Source organism: Macroventuria anomochaeta, assembly GCF_010093625.1.
Source record: "Macroventuria anomochaeta strain CBS 525.71 unplaced genomic scaffold BU25scaffold_15, whole genome shotgun sequence".
Taxonomy (NCBI): Eukaryota; Fungi; Ascomycota; class Dothideomycetes; order Pleosporales; family Didymellaceae; genus Macroventuria; species Macroventuria anomochaeta.
In genome coordinates this window covers 627,081-646,252 of record NW_022985376.1, presented here as the reverse complement: position 1 = coordinate 646,252, position 19,172 = coordinate 627,081, and the positions used below count along the sequence as shown (strand labels likewise).

The window sequence follows — 19,172 nt, the reverse complement described above, 5'->3', positions numbered from 1 at the left end:
AAGGTGAATTGAATTGAGTGGATTGAGTTTTGAATTGCAAGCATGAGTGAGAACTATCTAGAGGTGGGAAGAAGGGGGTTCATGTACCTAGATGGATGGCAAGCTGACAAATGGGAGCTGACAAATGGGAGCTGACAAATGGGGGCTGACAAATGGGAGCTGACAAATGAGAGCTGACAAATGGGTGCTGACAAATGGGTGCTGACAAATGGGTGCTGACAAATGGGTGCTGACAAATGGTGCTAACACAAGTATAAAGACTGGTAGGGTTGTTGTTGGCTGCAAGCCATGTCAGGATGACACTTTGTAACAAAACTGATGATCTCCTGATTCTGCACTGTAGTGTATTGGTAACGCATGTGGATCTTGATGGCACGCTTCAGACTGTTGAAGCGGTTGAGGAGGGTTGTATCAGTGATACATTCTTCCAAGAGGCCGGTACGTGTTTGAGTGAACCACTCAAGGAAGAGCTTGATCTGGTACATTGTAGGTGCTTTTGTAAAATGTTGCTCAGCCATTGGCTTTTCAAGGATGTTTTCTGAGAAGCTTCACATTTAGTCAGCAAACTCTTTGCTCATAGCGGTGCACTATGAGACTTACTACAACCATTGCTTCATTGTAAACCTGTAGGAGTCATGGCTAGATTTAATCTGGGCTCTCTTGATATCTTCAGAGCTGAGAGGTTGTGGCGCAATCTCTTGCTGAGCACGCTTCTTAAAATCTTCAAGATTAATAGGCCTGGCCGCTTTACGCATGTTTCTGTCAAGTCTTTGAAGGAAGAGGTGTGGCGTTTATATTTGCACGTTGATCATTGTGGAGAGGGTGCGGGGAGCAAGCAGGAGGGAACGTACAACTGCGGGAAGGTGAGCACCAGCGGAATATCATGGTCAACAACATGGTGTTGTTGGCGGTCAACGTGCCATCAAGGTCACAGACCAGAATCCTGTCTCCAGTTTGGTGTTCATGCGACAAAGAGAGAGAGCAAATAGATCTGGATTAAGCCTAGCCTGGTAGAAGGCGTGGTTACCAAAAACGGGAAGGCGCATAACGGCCTTCTGGAAATGGTGCCATGACAGACGGCGGATTGCATGGGAGAACTTGTTTTCAACATCCTATGGTTGTATGTGACGGATACATCATTCAATATAAATATATACCGACATGCATAGACGCTTTCCCAATCCAGGTACCCATGACTAAATCTCAGCAACAACCTTTGCGCATGATTCACAATAAGGAAAGCTTGAAGCCGACGGCCCACTTCCACGTGATAACGCTTAGATCTTACCAACTCCAGCAGTGTCTGCAATGGATGCGCTTGCCGTTGCAGCAGACGCAATCGACTTGCCATTAAAGTTGCTGAAGAAGGAGGTATCAGTTCCTCCAAGGGTTCCAGAGCTACCAAAAGCATTAAGTTGGCACGCATGGCCAAGATAATTGGTGCAAGCCGTATTAGCAGTAGTCGACGGAGAACCAAAGAGCTTGCCAGAGTTGCTGAGAAGTGGAGATACCACATTCTGGAATACTGAGCCCTCGACAACGACCTGGCCACCAGCAGCAATGTCAAAAGCGTGGCCAGAGTTGGCATACCAGTAGTTGTTGACTGCATGAAGAAGCGTGTTTCCACCAACCTTGGGGCTGCGGCCAGAGGTGTGGTGGATGTAGTTGCCTTTCATGGTAATGAGGTCTTGGGAGCCAGTCAGGTAGATGGCCCAGTAATGGTGGCCATCACAGGTGGCAGACCAGCTGGTGGAGCCGTCGAACTCGCTGTTGGAGAGAGTCACACGGTTGGAGGCTCCAGTACCGGCGACAAACATCTGGCGGCCGATGAGGGAGACCTTGACGTGATCTTCTCAAGTGTGAGTTATATTTCTAGAAGACAAGGGGTATGATTCAAACATACCAACCCAGATGAGATCAGCGCCGTCCACAGTGATGGCGTCTCCACCCCAGATGTACTGAGGGTTTAGCTGTTTGCACCTCTTAGTTTACCGTTCATTACGTCAACCTCTTAAAACATACCTCTGTGAGATGAATGTTCTGAACTATGATATTCTGAGCGAAGTCAGCGATGCAAAGAGCCTGTCCATCGATTTGAGACCCACTTTGACGCCATTCGCAAAACGTAGGCCCTTTCCGCGGATAACGCCCTTAGACCCAACACCAATGATACTCTTGTTAGAGCCAACATTGATTCCAGAAACACCAGCGGTGTCGTAGGTGACGCTGATAGACGTTGCGCCAGCACCTGCGTTACCGTTTGTGCACCATGAGGCCTTGTTGATGGCATCTTGACCACCATTACCGGGGCATGTATTGGACGCTGGTCGACAGCCAGTCTCGGTGGTGGTGCCTTCGGTGCCTTTGAAGTTGTATCTGGACATAGCTGTTAATGATTGCCTAGTTGGTAGACTGTAAGGCTCCTACTCCTTGTCGAGCACAATGCAACGAGCAGTGCTGTCGGTGAGCCAAGTCTTCAACTCCGCAACGCTGGATGGAATCGCGCAGGTAGCGCTTCCACCTCCAGTGGTTCCTGACGCGAAGCCCTCTGGCTTGCCTATGACAGCATAGGTGGCGCGCTCTTCGAACTGCGAACGGTCGCCAAGGACAACAGCCTTCGCGGTAGCAATAGCGCCTCCAATTGCAAGGACTGAGAACTTCATACTGTCGATAGTGTTTGAAATGGGGCCATGCTGGAGCAGCAGATCAGATATACATAGTTGGGAGAAAGACTAACGTGGATATGAGAGGTGGAGAAAATAGAGACGTGGAATGAGACATGCCGGTTCTCGTACTGTCACGCGGTATCTTTGCCGGTCTCCATCGCGATGTTTGACAATGTTCAGCACTCGACTTGCTGTAGTGCTGGAGTACAGGATGCAAAACGGTTAGCTCTAAGGTTGGGGATTGCCGGCTAACCGTGTTGTCAAACGCCGAACATGGGTTGCCAAATTGCTTGTGCGGAGATTATTGCTTGATTTCCGTCCTATCAAGATGTCAAGCTTCGTAGATCCTTGCGTAGAAGGGTGAGCGTTTTCCTGTCTGTATTTTGGTACGTGGAAGCATTCATCTCTGCGTTGTAAGAAATATACAAAGCTTCTTTAGAGAAGATATTTGGTTCGAAAGCTAGATCTCGCTGCCCGAAGTGAACATGTGATTGAGCGCATGACTTTGCTGTGAAGTCCAGTGCTGAAGCTGCTCTATCGACGATCCGGCTCCAGTCAAGCACGACACGGTCGCAAGAAGTGAGATCTCTCCGACAGTGTGGTGAGTATTGAGCCTGTGATGTGGAGTTGGTGTTGACGTTCATGGTGCCATGCTGGTAAGGAACAGTGCCCCTGTCGCTGTTAATTAATTAGTGCGCACGTGGGTAAGGTGGACGCGTACCCTATGAATTAGTCTCTTCTTGGCCCTTATTCTCTCTTGTTGTAGTCTCTTGATATGATCATTTTATTTATCATAAACTGTATCTCTTACCTTTGTCTAGTAACAAATGCTCTACCAAGTTAGTCGACTCGCAAGCCCACTGTGTCATATGACTCAGTAAGGCTGATGCATGTTGTCAGGCTGTCAAGCATTCCTCAATGACGTTGATGTATTCTTCCAGAATGACAATGTGACTATGGTCTGGCATTTCGACAACTCGACTCTCGAAATTTGAGTGTACCGTCATGGTAACGATATGGAACTATCCTAATTGCTCAACAGATGAATATCTTAGAGAATATCACACTGTACTTCGCTGACGAGTGCGCACCGGAGTAAGATGCAACGTTAGTCAAGACAATGGGTATCACTGTCTGGAGGAGCATTTCGTTTATTCGGTGGACCCTCTCTCTCGTGCTGCAGGACGTTCCTCCAGATAGTGTAACCGAAGATACTAGGCCGCCCTGTAACTGGCAACATCTTCTTGTATGGAGATCTGGCGACCTCGGACCCATCTTCATCGATAGTTGCCATACCTGAGGGAATCCTTGTGTACTACCGCACGTCTCGAAGGAAAAATCGTCGGAAGCGTATCCCTTGTCGATCAAGATAACAGGGCGCCGTGTAACTGGCACAGTCTTTCAAGCCAGGGCGTGGATGATATAGAGCCGCTTCATTGTGCCACCGCGATAAGGCACTTTCTACATTCCTAAACCTCACAGATGAGTACGACAGCATACCAGACCCTCGGACTGATGAATATCAACCTCACAACCTCAGAAATAGAGACTTGACGTTGCTATGAGCGTATTGTGAACGCTGGAGATCCTGTTATAGGGCATGGGGAGTGCCGACCACGTCGTGTTTGGGCATTCCGGGACAACAAGGTGAATTCCTTGAACTCAGGCCCTTCGCAAACCTGACCGTAGGTATCAACATGGGAGCGGATGAAGTGACGGTCAAGCGATGTCGTCTGGGAATTGTGCGGTATCGCCGCATTGTGCCGTGATTTGTGCACATACCGGCGGCGCCAGCATCCGTATCGAAAATTGCCACGTAGACACTGTCAAAACGGTCAGCTTGCGAATTTCACGATGCTTGGAAGCTGGGGCGAAAAGAAAATGGTCACGATGTCCTCAGTAGTATTGCGGCGTCTAGCGCTGAGCAGACGTGTCATACGTTCAGCCTCGTGACCATGCCATGGACCCAGGCCGGAGAAGAGAAAGGCGCGCTGGCGAGACGAGCACATCCTCGGACAAGTAGGCGATCCCCAAGGCTCTAACCCTAATGATTTTGGCAAGTGTGTGCGATAGCTTGGGTCTGAGCCTTACGCTTTGCAGGAGGCAAAAGTCAACCGTCAGGGGCCAAAGAACTTTACTTCAACATTTGCGGGGTAGCGTATTCCTTAGCTCAGAAGGCCCGGGGAAGCGATGTTGATCTCAAAATAACCCCGTTGCAGCTCCGTTCATCTTCATCCAAAGGATATGATGTGCAAAGCCGAGAGCCATGAAATGTCAGATCTGCACAGATCAACGCAAGGACAACAGTCTGCCCAGCCTTTCTGTTTGACCAGCAACAGAACCAGCCTCACATCTGGGCTGCAAGAAAAGTCTTTGCGGTGGGCTCGGTTGGCATTCCGAGCTAAAGTAGCTCCCGAACCGTCAACGATGCATGCGGAGATATGAGGGTCGCATGGCGGGGAAGGTTCGAAAACGTAATAGATTACCAAAGAAGCTGTTTCGAAGACAAAGCTGCAGCAGCTAAGCTCGTTTCCACGCAGACGCTGAAGACGCGTGTCTGCAGGTGGGTTTGCAGGCATCGTGAAAATTTGCGGTGGTGTCCACCTCAGGAGATGAAGGTTCAAAGGCAGAGACCATCGTGGCTCCGGTATCGTTCCCGAGATCGCAAGTTCTTTGATCGAAAGGTCGGCTTGCCGGATGTCATCATGGAACCCCAATGGATATGTTGCAAGTGCTGAGAACTTCAGTGCAGTTGGCGGTTACAATTGGAAGCATCTTGTTCATGTGGAAAAGATCGAAGGTCTCAGTAACCCGTCATGATGCACAAACAGATGCGTTGCGTGTGAGACACTATGGCGACAGTTGACGAAATCGAAGGTGTAAGACCTGATATCGATGGCGACACAGGCAGTTGCAGTCGCCAGGAGTCGCGGAAATATGCAGTCTTCTTGGAAGTTGTGCAACCGGGTGCGTGCAGGAAGGGTCGAGCAAGCCACCTTCTCTGCACATTCCTTTCCAAGCATCGTGATGTGAGGCGCGAGGCTTCGACAACGACCGAAGCGGCAGGCGGCATGCATCGGCAGCACCAGCGTCGTGCGTTGCAAACGTCCGACGCTGCAGGCCGGTCGCAAGAGACACCAGCTGTAGAGCGCTGAGCAGGCACGAGGAGGGCGAACGGTGGTCGGAAGGTCTTGCCAAAGGATTTCGATGTGTCAGAAACACCAATCTGTTACCCCCTCAAAATTGCGAGATGGCCTTGTGACCTGCTGCACGTGACGGCTGAGACGCTCATTTTGCTTTGCCCAGCCCGGGGAAAGCACCGCTTGGCAAACTCTTACATCACAGAAATCCATTCATGGCAGAGGCAACCAGGCTCTCCAACGCCTCTCCGTCGCGGAAGCATGCGCGTGCTACCGTATGGCCCCCAGGCTATTGGTCAATCCGTGTCTTTCACTGCTTGCGCCAGAATGATCTTTTTAGCTCTGCTCCACTCTTGTACCCGGCGTCCGAGCAGCTGGGGAAACTCTTGACTCTTGACTAACAACGTACCACGGTGCCCTCTCTCTAATAAAATTCTGCAGTTCCGATGAGCGAGGGTTGTTTCGACTATAAGAGACAACTTCCCACCTTCACTTGAGGCCTAGACCACTTGACCTGAACCAAACTATCTCAACTTACCTACGACTCATCGCACATCGCCACGAATATAGAAGTATTCGCCACCACTACCTCATATTGTCGACAACCCAGAACCACCACCTAACCATCACTGACAATTCAATGCAAATCAAGCAACTCCCGTACGAAATCCTTTCCAAGATCCTCGAGGAGGTTGCCGAAGCCAACATTCGAGATGGCCCAACGTACACCTTTGGTCTATCCCAGGCACCCCTGCCACTCCAGAAGTCAACTCTTCAACGCTATGTGAGAGGCCCTGTTCCACCTGAGATGCTCAAGTGGGATGCCATTTGTGCTATTCGGACCGTCTGCTGGCAATGGCACGAGTGGGCTCTGGAGTACGCTCTGAAGAATGTGTACATCCGCCGCTGGAAGGGAGGTGAGGTAAGCACGAGGCAGTCTCCGATAAGAGAACACGTTTTGACAACCTCTAGCGATGGGCAGAGCTGTCCAACCGACGATCAAGCTACCCCTTGTATGAGCTCATTGACCGTCCCACCGGCACTGCTGTTTACCGCGACCCCTTTGCTTCCTTGAAGCAGACCGTAAGGAACTTCAATGACTTCCCGGAGCTGGCCTCTAAGATCAAGCGCATGTGGTTCCACGGTTTCTACACTGCCGAGACGAACCGCATGATCTTCGACTCCCTTAAGAACTGCACCAACCTTACATCCTTATCTGTCCCTTGGACCACGATTAGGCATCTGGACGCAGCCTCGTGGAGGACCCTCTTGACCGGTAGCGGCAAGCCCCTTGGGTCGTTGGAGCTTCAGTGTATCGACCCCACCTCACAGCAAGCCACAGAGAAGGAGAACCAGATCGACCTTCAGGCGCTACAGTCAGTCAATTTCGGTCAGTTGAGGCGACTGAAGATTTTCGGCGATACCACTTTCATGCCGATCACCGACGACGACCTCTTCGCGATTGCTCGCACCGCTACCCAGCTTGAGGAGTTCCACATGACTTGCATCTCGACGATCACCATCGACGGTGTCATGGCTGTTGTCAAGGCATCTCGCAACACACTCCGGGTACTTGAGCACAGCCCGCGGTCGCAGGATGGCTTTTGGCACCCTCACCCGGGATCGCCGAGCGACAGTGAGCACCTCTGTGAAACTTTCCGAAGTTGCCCTAAGCTTGAGACTTTGTCCATCTCCCTTCCGTCTGTATGCGCGGATCTGTTCTCTCACGAGGATGCCAAATTCAGGGGCGATATGCAGGTGCGCGCTCTCCACTTGTGCGGCCACGAGCACGGGCGCTCGACCCAGGAAGCCACGGATGCATTGCAGAAGTTGCTGCAGCAGTCGCGTGCCTTGGTGCAGCGACGCGCTAAGAGCGCCATTCCTCAGGAGCTCTATGTAGAGCTTTTTTTTGCAGACTGCATCTTCGAGCCTGGATTCAGCTCCGTCCACGGCGACTTTGCTCTGGCTCAGGCCATCTCTGACGGACTCTGGCCCGCGAACGTCGAGTTCAGTGGCAAGGGTCCATACGGCAGCACTGGACTTTACGAGAAGGAGGAAGAGGGCCCATTCCAGCGCATTGAGGAGGACGAGTTCCTGGCTGGCGTTCGCAGGAGGCTCCACTCAATCTCGACTTGATCGCAGAGCGATCGGCGACGAACCACTTCACTTCTTCTGTAATTCTATGGCGATGTTTCAGCATTACGACTTTAACGACTTCTTATGCGAACAGGCAGCGAGCCTGGATGATACCAGGCCAGAGAGCCACCAGCACCCAAAACAAAAAGTTTCTGTACACCTCGAAAAATTTGTTCGGGCGGTCATTTGCATGGGGCGACGGGACGTTGTACCATTTCAGCATTTTAGCGTTCACTTTAGGCATATAAAAATGTATTATTTGCGAACTCTCACCGTCTTTCCAATCGTGGTGTCTAACACTGTAGGTTCGAAGGCTGACTGTATGAAACCTAGGTGAGGCTGCTCATCGTACGCTTCCGTTCGAGCTCACGCTGAACATTGGTATCTCAAGCATGCGCAATCAAGTGAATCGCTAGAGGTATTCAGTGACACCGGGTTGGATCAAGCAGACATGTCAAGGAAAGAAGAATGAGGTTGTCGATGTGCGTGCAAAGTCAAGCCGTTTCCTTAGTGATCGATGACCCCACAATCGTAAAGCGTTAGGCCACGTACCTAGCTACAATCAATCTTGCACGGTTACACAGAACGCTGTAAGCTGCATGCGGATCGGAAGCGCCTCTCTGCCGGAACGATGCAGCTTATCAAGGCACTCCTATCAACTGTTATCAAAGCAGCACATTGCGAAGAATACGGAAAGAGTCTCGCCCTCGCTATGCCTTCAGTAAGCAGCACTTCTCGAGTTGACAACCATTACATGAGCCTTTGATAATCCAAAATGTGGGGCTCTGAAGGCCGCTAATGCACTCCAGCTGCATAGTTCGAGCAAGCTTGACCGCGATCGAAAAATAGCTCTCTACATCGATGGCTTCATACCCGGACAAAGTGCGGCGTTGCTGTTGTCGAGTGTCTGCTCTCGGCCTCATTTGGCCGGCTTGGAATGCTCTTGCATGGGAACGTTTTGGTATATAATGGTGGGAGCTGCCCCTCTTGTCGAGACTGATACAAGCAATTGATTTTGTCCTTTTTGTACTTGATACCCCAGATCGTACACAATGGCTCCCAAGATCGCTATCGTCTACTACTCTATGTACGGCCATGTCAAGACATTGGTATGTTGCCCTTCCTACCCCTCCGGTGCCCTGGAGGTCTTCAACACACTGATCAGCCAGCCCTTCCAAACACCCACAATCGTGCCCACAGCTTGCTAACACCATCCTAGGCCGAAGCTGAGCTCAAGGGCATCCGCGAAGCCGGTGGAGATGCCACTCTCTTCCAGGTCGCTGAGACCCTCTCAGCCGAAGTCCTGCAGAAGATGCACGCGCCTCCCAAGCCAACCGACATCCCCGTCCTGAACGACCCCACCGAGCTGGAAGCCTTCGACGGCGTGCTCTTCGGCATCCCCACGCGCTACGGCAACTTCCCCGCCCAGTTCAAGACCTTCTGGGACAAGACGGGCAAGCAATGGCAACAAGGTTCCTTCTGGGGCAAGTACGCCGGTATGTTCATCAGCACCGGCACGTTGGGCGGCGGCCAGGAGAGCACTGCGATTGCGGCCATGTCGACGCTGACGCACCACGGCTTTATCTATGTGCCGCTCGGCTACAAGACGGTGTTTGCACAGCTGTCTAACCTCGAGGAGATCCACGGCGGCTCGCCTTGGGGCGCGGGAACCTTCTCCGGCGCTGATGGTTCCAGGCAGCCTACTGCTCTGGAGCTCAGCATCGCCACGGAGCAGGGCAAGGCCTTCTACGCGGCCGTTGCTAAGGCGCACCCGTGACTAGATGGCACTGAGGAGACGGGGGTCAAGCAGGAGCAGGCGGCTCCGCCGGCGGCGACGTACACAACCACGCCGAACACAACTACAGTACAAAAACAAGCAGAAAATGGAACATCGAACGGGGTGAAGGAGACACCGGCTACGGCGCCAACGACTCAGAGGGTACCTGAGCAGCCTACTGGTCCTCAGGAGAAGAATAAGGATAGCGAGGGCCCCTGTGGGTTGCCGTCCAAGTGCGACATCATGTAGTCTTCCCTTTCATACGAATGTAACTGTCAACAAGTCAAAATCGTACACTATCACAAACACCCCATGTGATCACAGCAAGCAGCACGAGACGTGAAGAGTAAGATTGATATGTCCAGATGCAATATATATATGTGAAAATGCTACATTAAAATACTCGTCAACACCAATCGCAATGCCGATGATGCTGTGGTATCTTCCAGTCCATCCAATCCAATTCATCAAGTCATGTATGAGCTCCCAAAAGAAGGGCCAGCCCACCTCTACAAACTCCGAAAAGCAAAGAGAAAAGAACCAAGATGCATCAATATTAATTCCTCCAAGAAGTGCCAAACACTTTCGCAAACATCTACAAAGCCGCCGTCATACGACAAGCTGGCTGAAATCGACACCTCTCTGCTGTCGTTCGATACTACCGGAGTGGCTCTTCTCGAACTCGTGGAGGAGGTGCTCGCTCGCCCAGTCGGTCACCAGCTCGTCGCGCTCGCTGTCGAAGGATCGCCGCCGTGCGGTCCGCTCAGCCCAGCCCGTGCGCTCGAGTTCAATTATGCCACCGAATCTGCGCTCGCCGTTGGCGACGAAGAGAGACTGGCCGTCGGGCGTGAATGTCACGCCGCCGAGCGGGCCGAAGAAGTCGAACACCTGTTTTGATTCGAAGGTCTGCGCGTTGATGACGTTGATGTAGTCGTCTGCTTCTGCGGCGATGAGGACTCGTGGACCTGAGCCGACAGGCGAGAAACGGAGAGCACGAGGGATGCTGAGCTCGCTTGTGAGGACTGTAAGGGGCTTGTCCCAGTATCGTGCGTCCCAGACGACTATGGTGGAGTCCTGGGCTGCGGTCGCAACGTGGATGCCGTCATCTGCCCAGGCGCACGCAAAGCTGTCGTCGGTGTGGGTTTTGAGGGTCTCAAATGGCCGTCCTGTTTCGGCATTCGTGATCAGTGTTTCTTGGAAGTCGCCGACTACGACGCGCATCCGACCGTTGGGGCTGGTGGCTGAACAATTGACCGCAGCTGAGTACTGGAAGTCGTGCGTAAAGGTGTTGGTCGCGCAGTCTAGTATGCGCAAACGATGGTCGTTCGAGCAGAGGACGCCTTGAGGGTGATGCGTAGTCCGTGATTCGAAAAGATGTAGATGATTGACGATCTTGGACTTAGTATCTGAAGCAAAGTCTGATGTGCGGCCAAATGTACAGGGGGTGCCTGTTGTTGACGACAGATCAGTAATGGCATACTCGCCCTCGAAGGCTCCGGCTATTAGTACGTCGTTGAGGGTCGCAATCGTTGTAATAGAGCCGTCGAGAGCCGTCTTCTTGCTCAAATCTATAACTGCTTCGGCAGGCGAGCCCTCGGCGTCTGTACGAAGCACTTTCTGGCCTGCTGCGTAGAAGACATCGTTCCTGGATGTAGCCGCTAGTACGTTCCGCAGCTGGAAGTGAGGAAAGTAAGCTCGATGTGAGGTGATATTTCTCCGAAAGGAGAAGAAATTGTCTGTGTTGTGTATTGGAGGCGTCCACTGCTGGCCTACGTCAGTTCATTGTCAACCTCAATACACCTGCTTGCCTACCGTGCGAGTCTCCTTTAAGCTGGGCGACAGCCTCTCCTCCTCACACTCTCTTCGTTTGCTTCGTACTGAAGACCTTGTGGTGTTGCGTATACTCCAATCAATACCCTGGTAGTCGTACTTGTCGCCCTGCAAATCTTCCCGCGTGATGACATCCGGTACCTGGACGAGGTCGAGTCCAGGAACGGTGGGCTTCTCTGGGGTGAGGTAGTGGAAGAACGAGGTGATAGGCACGAATTGGCTCTTGTCTTTGATGCTGAGGTGGGCCTCGTGGTGTATCGGTGGGGGTTCGAGCGAGGACTCAGAGCTCGACAGGTGCCCTAAGTATGGAGGGGATGGGGGCATGTGGACGTTGCCGATGTGGAAGGAGGTCATGTCGCTGGTCGGCGGCGGTATTGTGTCGTGCGCAAAGGACTGGAAGTGGGCCATGGCGGCCTGCATGTGGATGCCTGCTGAGCCCAGGGTGTTGACGAGCAGGGCAGGCGGTGCGGGTGGTTCGGTGAAGTCTGCTAGGGATATACCCCCGCCCTCGTCGTCGTCACTCACTGCATCTTCTCCGTGGCTGGTGGGCGGCCTGCTGTCCGACAGCGTGGCGAGCGTCGCGGTGGCAGCGAGCGTGCTGAAGGGTGTCGAGTAGCCTGTGCCTGCGTCTGCGTCTGCGTCGGCCGAGTAGCTCAGGGTGACGTTGTTCGGTGGCGCGACCGTGAGGTTGTGCTCGTCGTCGTCGTGTGGCAGCAAGTAGTGCGGGCTGGTCATCACAGCCCGCTGTTGGTAGTTCGGCCAGCCGGCGTTGGTCGCAGGGCCACTGGGGCAGAAGCAGAGAGGGTGGGCGCACTGTGTCTGCGACTGAGGTTCACTGACGTGCGAACTGCTGCAGTCAGTCGAGCTAGTTGGCGGCGCGGCGGCTCTCTATGGGCGGCGCAGCGTGGGGTGGAGGCTGCTGCTACTGGACGACTTGCATTCACCAGAGACACATGTGGACGCAGGCGCTATGTAGGGAACGTCGAACGACTCGTTGACTACGCTGACTACTCGCCTGCTCATCTGCTCGCCTGCACGGGAGCTGCAGGCAAAGGAGATGCCGTATTGAGCACTGTGGGGTGTCGACGTCGGGTGCACTCGTTGCTGCACTGCACTATTGGGCCTGCAGGCAGGATCAGCGCTGAGCAGCGACAGACCATGCACGCAAAGGGGCGGCTCACTCACTCCTCGCTGATGGAGTGCCAGTCATTCCAGTCTAGAAACCCTTGCAGATGCTATTCCAAACACTGTGGTTCGGAAGCACGCTATTGTGTTGAGCACCACGCTGATCGAGGCTAGTCACGCCTCCCCAGATCTCCAGCTAGGAAGCACCACGATTTCACAATGCTGTATTGCTGCCCAAGGAACCCTCGAGCACACAGATCTCGAGATCCTCACGCCGCAGATCTGTGTTCGTTGCTTGTGCAGAAGCCAGCTACAGCCTGTCGCCCACCGTCAGGGCTAAGCGGCCGCACAGCGTATCGACTGCCTCCCAGGCTTGCAGTTGCACAACGGTTTCTTCAACGAGCAAAGGCGGGGGGATGGGGTGTGCTACAGCTCACATGGCCTGCCAACACGACAACGTTCAACCCTCTGCGGATACTGCGTGCTGGCGACGTTGCACAGCTCATGCGTGGAGCGAATCACTCGTCACATACTCGCCAGGCCTCCCTGCCCTGTGGCTCGAGTGCCGTTTTTGTCTTCCTGCGCCCGTGTCAGGAAGCGAGACGAGATAATGTCAGTCCAGGTTAGGACACAGACATTGCACGAGAGCAGGAGTGGCCTTGTTGTCGGCCACTGTCCGTTGCTGTGTGTGACGGGGACCTCCAGCCAAGGTTCGCACGACTATGCCGTGCACACAGTCGCTGGCCCTCCACGGCAGCCGCCACACGGCGAGGAATGTCAGTGCATAGTGGAGACGGGAGTGTCAGGTAAAGGCATGACAAGCTGCCGAAACTTCAACAGAGGACGCGCCTTGTGTCACCAAGCCCTGGAGGCCTTCGTTGCTGGATGAGTGAATTAATGCTACAATTAGTCTAAATGGCCTCTGTACCGGCCCGTTCCAACATCTACAGTACCCATACAAGCGAGTAAAATGGCGTGAGAATACACCCGAGCATCCTAGCAATGCAGTAAGAAGAAACGTCGTACAATAGGCAGTCTTTTAGTCCGCCGCGCAAACGACAGGACGGCTTCCCTTCCTAAACGACGCCACAATGCGAAAATCAGTTATCATAGTACGGCTCATATCCTTGCTGCTGCTGCGGCCATCCCCCAGCCGATGTCGTCGTCTGTGACCACCCGCCGCCGGGTGTCTTAAGTCTCCGCTCTATTGGCGTCCAATGTTAGTGGCAGACACCTTCAGGGGAAAATTGTGTACCTTACCTGCTTCAAAGTCGTGCCATCTCCGCATCGTAATCTTGCTGCTGTCGAATTCACCCTCATACTCCAGGCCCGCCTTCTTCGTCTTCTCGCCTGATGTCTTCCGTGTATCGCCCCAGCTGAAGTCATCAAACTTCCAGAACGCGTACGTAGGGAGCACGAAGTTCCAGACGGGGAGTGACAGCAGGTAAACAAACATCCAGGCAACGTAAGACCAGCGGTGGGCCGTTACAACGATGAGAATCGCTGGCAGACCCAAGATGAGCGCAAGAAGAATAAGAGGGATGACAGGCGCCTCTGTGTGTAGGACAGCTGCTTTGATGGCGATGGCAACTAGAAAACGTCAGCGCTGGAAACGACTTAACTCTGGAGCACGAGGGCTTACTTAGGTAGAAGGTAAAAGCGATGGCGGCCGGTAAAACCAATGTTCCAATCAGCTCGATGAACACAACAAACTGCATGCTGAAGCAGAAGGTGCCACACAGATCTCGCACTAGTACCAGCTCCATCAGGTTGTGGACTGTACTATTAATCCATCGCCTACGTTGTGACAGTAGGACTTTGAACTCGTCTGGTACAGTGGTTTTGCAGACGGCTTGAGGGACGAAAACTTGCTTGCGCTTGGGGAACGTCTTGAGCATCAGTGTTGAGAGGTATCGATCCTCACCCAACAGTAGCAGATTCTTCTTGTGCAACGTGTCGACCACGTTCTCCGAATAGTGCTCGACAACGTCTGGGTTGGCCAGGATCGGGACCCAGTAGTTCTGGCCACCTTTAGGAGCCTTTATGCGGTACATGCAGAAACATCCAGGAAGACAAGTGACACCGCCGAATACCGATTCGAAAGACTTGGCCAAGTGATGCGAGATGAAGTATCTACCGCTGTCAGTGGCGCGATCGTCAAACGTCAGGAGAAACTTACTCAAATACCTGGATCATCGAAACCCACGAATCCCGCTTATTAGCAATCTTTGTCTCACCACAGAGACCCATAATCTCTGGATCTTTGACCATGGCGGAAATCATGTGAGTCAAACTGTCTGGGAACACCTTGGTGTCGGCGTCTACCATGAGTACTATCTCGTAGAAGTCTGGCGAAATACCAGTAATCTTCCAGATACCGTTGAACATCTCGAACTCAAGCTCCGTCATACGCTCGTCAAACATGACCTTCTGCAAGAACGACATCAGAATGATCTGACTGTCACGCTTTCCACGGTTACCAGCCTTTGATTTCGTGGCCTCATCAGGGGTACCGCACTTGACAACGACCATCATTGGAACACGTTGCTGCTTGTCCGAGGCAATACGAGAATCTTCACCGTAGTCGTAGAAACCTGAGTAGATCTTGGCCATGTTGTGTCGCTTCGAACCGCTGGCGACTGCAACATAAGAGAACGCTTGAACTTCGTGAGGCAGAACTGCGTGGTCCTTCATCATGCCCAAGCAGATCTCAGGTGTAGTCAGGTCTTCACCTTGACCTTTGATCATGCCGTCACAAATAACGAGAATCAGCTTGTGACTGTTCGGGTAGTCGGTAGTGGCAATGGAGTCCAGCGTAGTACGCAGGCCTTCCGCACCCTCAGAGTATGCGGTAACCAAACAGATGGAGTGAGCCAGAGGATAGCCGAAAGGCTGCCATTCGGGAGGAGGTTGAGGCACAACAGCTTCATGAATGAACCCAGACGGACCAGGTCCCTCTTCACCTATAACACTGGAGTAGCGGTTCTCAGTAGATCCCGAAAGAAGCAAGCTCGATCGTGACTGGCCCTGGTTCTTGCCCTCGAAGTATGTTGTCGGAAGAGTGCCTTGGCTGGCATTCAGTTGTCTGTACATGCCGTTGTTGGAAGAAAGCAGGCGGGATGCTGTACTCTGGCTTGTCATGGTCGTTGGCGGTGCTCGGGTCTTGGCTGATTTCTCCATGGCGTAGGGGCTGGTGAACCTAGATGTGGATGGCAAGAAGGTGCTACCACGCTTGCTCGAACGATCAGGTCCGGCAGCAGGGTCAGCAAGGCGTGGTGGTGGGCGGTAAATGTCGTCACTCCATTCCTCGATCTGCTGCTTCCTTTGCTTTGAGTCTGCTTTGCCGGTGGAGGTCTTGTCAGCACCAAACTTCCTGCTGAGAAACCATTGGAAGGCCAGAGCAAGAACGAACTTGGCCATGACGACAGCTAGAATGAAGACGAGCGAAACATAGAGGACGACCTTGGAAGCAATGCAGCCAATGCTCTCGGTATCGATGGAGCCGACCTTGATGATCTCAGTGAAGCAGCGTGCTACCTGCTTCTCGTAGCTGGAGGAGTACGCACGGGTAACATCGACACCTCGTACTGCCGGGTTGTTCTTGATCTCGTTGAAAATGCTTGGAACATCCACCTGGGTAGTATTGAACCAATCGAGCAGGTTCAGATCCAAGACATCTCCACCCCATACCATCAGGTTGCGGGAGCTGTTGTGAATATCGTCCCATGTGAAGTATACATCTCCGGCATTCCTAAGCCCGTAGAAGGCCTTGCGAGCGTTGTCCGAGGTATGACACTGGTAGCCATTGTACTCGAGGAAAGTTGTGTTGGGCTTGCTGGAGCCATCCTGGTTGAAAGTACGGCAGGGGAAGTACCATCCCAGATTTCCGTTTGTTTCGGGGATACCCGAGTTGGCCTTAGGTGTGATAAGCCCCTTACAAGCACCGTTGACGTTCTGAAAGAGGAAACTGCCGTCTTGTCCACCGTGCTTCTCGGGAAGATCGAAAAGAATGTTGGCGCCTGCAGGGACGCCTCGTGCAAGAGGGTGAGTAGAATGGGCCAGATCGTATGCTCTGCCGTGGAAAATCATGTATCCCCCACCGACCTTGTTGCTTTGAAGGCGAACATTGCCACTGGAAGGGCAGACGGTCTCAGTGAAACCGAACGTAAGGTAACCGACAAATGTACAGATCAGCAAGATGATGCTGACCAACCCAACCTTCTCTCTCCAAGCACGCTGCTGCGCCTTCTGCGGCTTGCCGAAACACTTCAGAACTGCATCCGGACACCAGAACGTAATGATGGCGCAGTAAACGTTCCATAGACTCGGAGGCCTCATCTTGTCCTTCTCTTTCTGACGCTGCTTCTCCAGATTCTCCATTGTCTTGCTCCTTGTCAATCTGCGCGCTGCACGCGGCGACTCATCATCCAATGGTGCCTGTTTGTCGTTGTAGCCGCCTCCAGAAGCATTGCGCATGTGTGGCGGCTTCAGGTCGGTGCTGTCAGAGCTGACTGTCTCGGCCTCCATGGCATCTTCCATGATAGGGTCGTTGCCAGTGGTCGAGGGCTGGACGTTCATCCTCTGCGCATGTTTGCGGTAGTGGTAGTTAGGGTCGTTGGGGTCGTTTCGCCGGCGCTCTGGGCGAATCAGACTGCGCTTCCTGCCCAGTTCATGCGCAGGCGTCGATTGCTGGCTGCGCATGATGGGATCTCGCTCCATGGGCACGGGTGTGCCTGGCGCAGGGAGCGATCGAGCGTGCGAGTGGGCGCCACTCTTGCTATGGCTGTGTGTACGATCGTGCGAGCGCGTGTTTTCGGTGTCAGAAGGCCGGCGACGACGGTGCTCCCTCCGAGAGCTGTCTGGTCGCTGCGGCAGAGACATTGTCGAGGAATGCAATCTCGCTCGCTGTGACACAGCTCAGGTGAGTTAGGCCAGCAAGGGCCGGAAAAAAGAATACGGCACAATAGGAGCCGCTCTCCCGTATAAGGGATATAAAGGCGCTGCTGTTGCTATGTGAGCGAGTGGGTGGAGACTGGCCGCTGTGGTGTTGATGCTGTTGCTGTGGGGGCGATAGGCACGGGGGTGGATGCGGGTGTCCGGCAGGCAGGTGCAAGGAGCCCAGGTGTTTCAGCGATTGTGTTCTGGGGCAACAGCGAACGAGCCACAGGAAGAACGATCGTGGAGGTGGGAACAGCGCAGCGCAACGAAAGACGGGGCAGCAAGGCTCGGTGCTGTAACAGCCCTGGAGTTGAAGCGGGAGGTTGACAGGCCAACTGAACGATGGGGCTTGGTGCCCCTTGCGAAAAGCAGCAGCGCGGGCAAATGGCATCAGCCAGAAGTGCTATTTTAACCACCACTAGCCATTACGGGTGTTCGGAGCTTGACCCGCGAGCATCGTGATTTCGAAAAAGTGGCAGATTTTTCTCGACGATGGCAACAGTTGTCTTCGCTGTGTCGTATCGAGTGGGGTTTATCACTGTGTAGTGTAGCAGTGACCTGTGCGTCTTGTGCTCGTTCTACCATGTTTGAAGAATACAGTAAGTGGCACACACACACTCAAGAACCCCACCCCCGCTGCAACGAAGAAGCGGACACCTAGGCATGCAACTAGACGCATTATCCTCACTGACTGTGGATCGAGGAGCTACAACATCTTTTATTTGGCTGTTCACGAATGCAGGAAAGGTTTCGCCTAATCAAACATCCTGGACCCTCGTCGTGACTAACAGCCGAGACCATCAACGCAGATAACCTGTGCCGAGGCTTGTAGCACAGTGGCAGACTGACGGTGAACATGTACTGTACATACATGCAACTTCATATTGGGAGCCTGACGGATACGAAGCTGCGCCTGAATCCTTCAACCCCTGTGTGCCTGCAGAAGCGCGTAAAGTCTGCTTCCGCGGGAAGCCACGCTGCTCTTATTGACAGGCGCTTGACTGACAGCCGAAACCCATCCGGTGAAGACTCAGGGTCCATCAGTGCCACGAGCTCGGTCCTCTAATCCTGCAGGGCTTCCCACATGAATCGGCATCGTCGGCGAGGACAAGCTTTCTGTGCCGTGCGATGGCATTGCCGGGAGGTTTTCACGTACTTTTCCGCCAGAAACGACTTACAGTCTGCCTTGCATGTCCTGAGATCTGGGCCTGATGCTGCGATGGCAGAGCGCATTGCATTCCTCAAAAGTGGCTGCCAACCTCCAGCCCAGCACTAGCCATGGCGAATGACGACTGCATCCTTACACCCACACGAGAACTCTACGCTACTGGGTGTTTTCTCTTCCACTTTAGGACACCTGTCTCACGCGGCGTGCCGTCCAGTACGCGACTCAATTGCCAGGGCGGCGCCATTCAACAGTAGCTGAACCTCCTGAAACCCTTCTTTTTTTTGCAATTTTACCAAATACACTTTCTGCTTTGCACTTTGTGTCTTCATTCTGCGACCCAGCACTCCGCGGAACGAACCGAGTCTGTAGACAGTAGCGGCTTGACTGCTTGT

At 53.2% G+C, this 19,172-nt stretch overlaps 5 protein-coding genes across 5 annotated transcripts; 2 read left to right on the top strand and 3 right to left on the bottom strand.

Moving 5' to 3' along the window:
* Nucleotides 1-1,277: 1,277 nt before the first annotated feature.
* Nucleotides 1,278-2,663, bottom strand: BU25DRAFT_340912 (polysaccharide lyase family 1 protein; the record flags this gene model as incomplete). Its single annotated transcript, XM_033702834.1, has 5 exons — nt 1,278-1,852; nt 1,904-1,970; nt 2,023-2,055; nt 2,106-2,376; nt 2,428-2,663. The coding sequence occupies 5 exons, from the start codon at nt 2,661-2,663 to the stop codon at nt 1,278-1,280; spliced, it is 1,182 nt and encodes a 393-aa protein (XP_033562189.1).
* A 3,634-nt stretch (nt 2,664-6,297) lies between these two features.
* Nucleotides 6,298-7,983, top strand: BU25DRAFT_47986 (uncharacterized protein). The gene is made up of 3 exons (XM_033711040.1): nt 6,298-6,380; nt 6,441-6,728; nt 6,779-7,983. The coding sequence occupies exons 2-3, from the start codon at nt 6,447-6,449 to the stop codon at nt 7,940-7,942; spliced, it is 1,446 nt and encodes a 481-aa protein (XP_033562188.1). The 5' UTR covers nt 6,298-6,380; nt 6,441-6,446; the 3' UTR covers nt 7,943-7,983.
* Nucleotides 7,984-8,994: 1,011 nt separating this feature from the next.
* On the top strand, nt 8,995-9,719 carry BU25DRAFT_340847 (benzoquinone reductase; the record flags this gene model as incomplete). The annotated part of the gene is made up of 2 exons (XM_033702830.1): nt 8,995-9,051; nt 9,162-9,719. The coding sequence occupies 2 exons, from the start codon at nt 8,995-8,997 to the stop codon at nt 9,717-9,719; spliced, it is 615 nt and encodes a 204-aa protein (XP_033562187.1).
* A 359-nt stretch (nt 9,720-10,078) lies between these two features.
* BU25DRAFT_410624 (WD40 repeat-like protein) lies at nt 10,079-12,508 on the bottom strand. Its single transcript, XM_033706343.1, has 2 exons — nt 11,532-12,508; nt 10,079-11,483 (listed from the first exon to the last, which is right to left on the bottom strand). Exons 1-2 carry the CDS (start codon nt 12,282-12,284, stop codon nt 10,329-10,331), a joined length of 1,908 nt encoding a protein of 635 aa, XP_033562186.1. The 5' UTR covers nt 12,285-12,508; the 3' UTR covers nt 10,079-10,328.
* A 1,047-nt stretch (nt 12,509-13,555) lies between these two features.
* Nucleotides 13,556-17,964, bottom strand: BU25DRAFT_410623 (glycosyltransferase family 2 protein). Its single transcript, XM_033706342.1, has 4 exons — nt 14,854-17,964; nt 14,317-14,807; nt 13,935-14,264; nt 13,556-13,878 (listed from the first exon to the last, which is right to left on the bottom strand). The coding sequence occupies exons 1-4, from the start codon at nt 17,553-17,555 to the stop codon at nt 13,775-13,777; spliced, it is 3,627 nt and encodes a 1,208-aa protein (XP_033562185.1). The 5' UTR covers nt 17,556-17,964; the 3' UTR covers nt 13,556-13,774.
* Nucleotides 17,965-19,172: the final 1,208 nt, after the last annotated feature.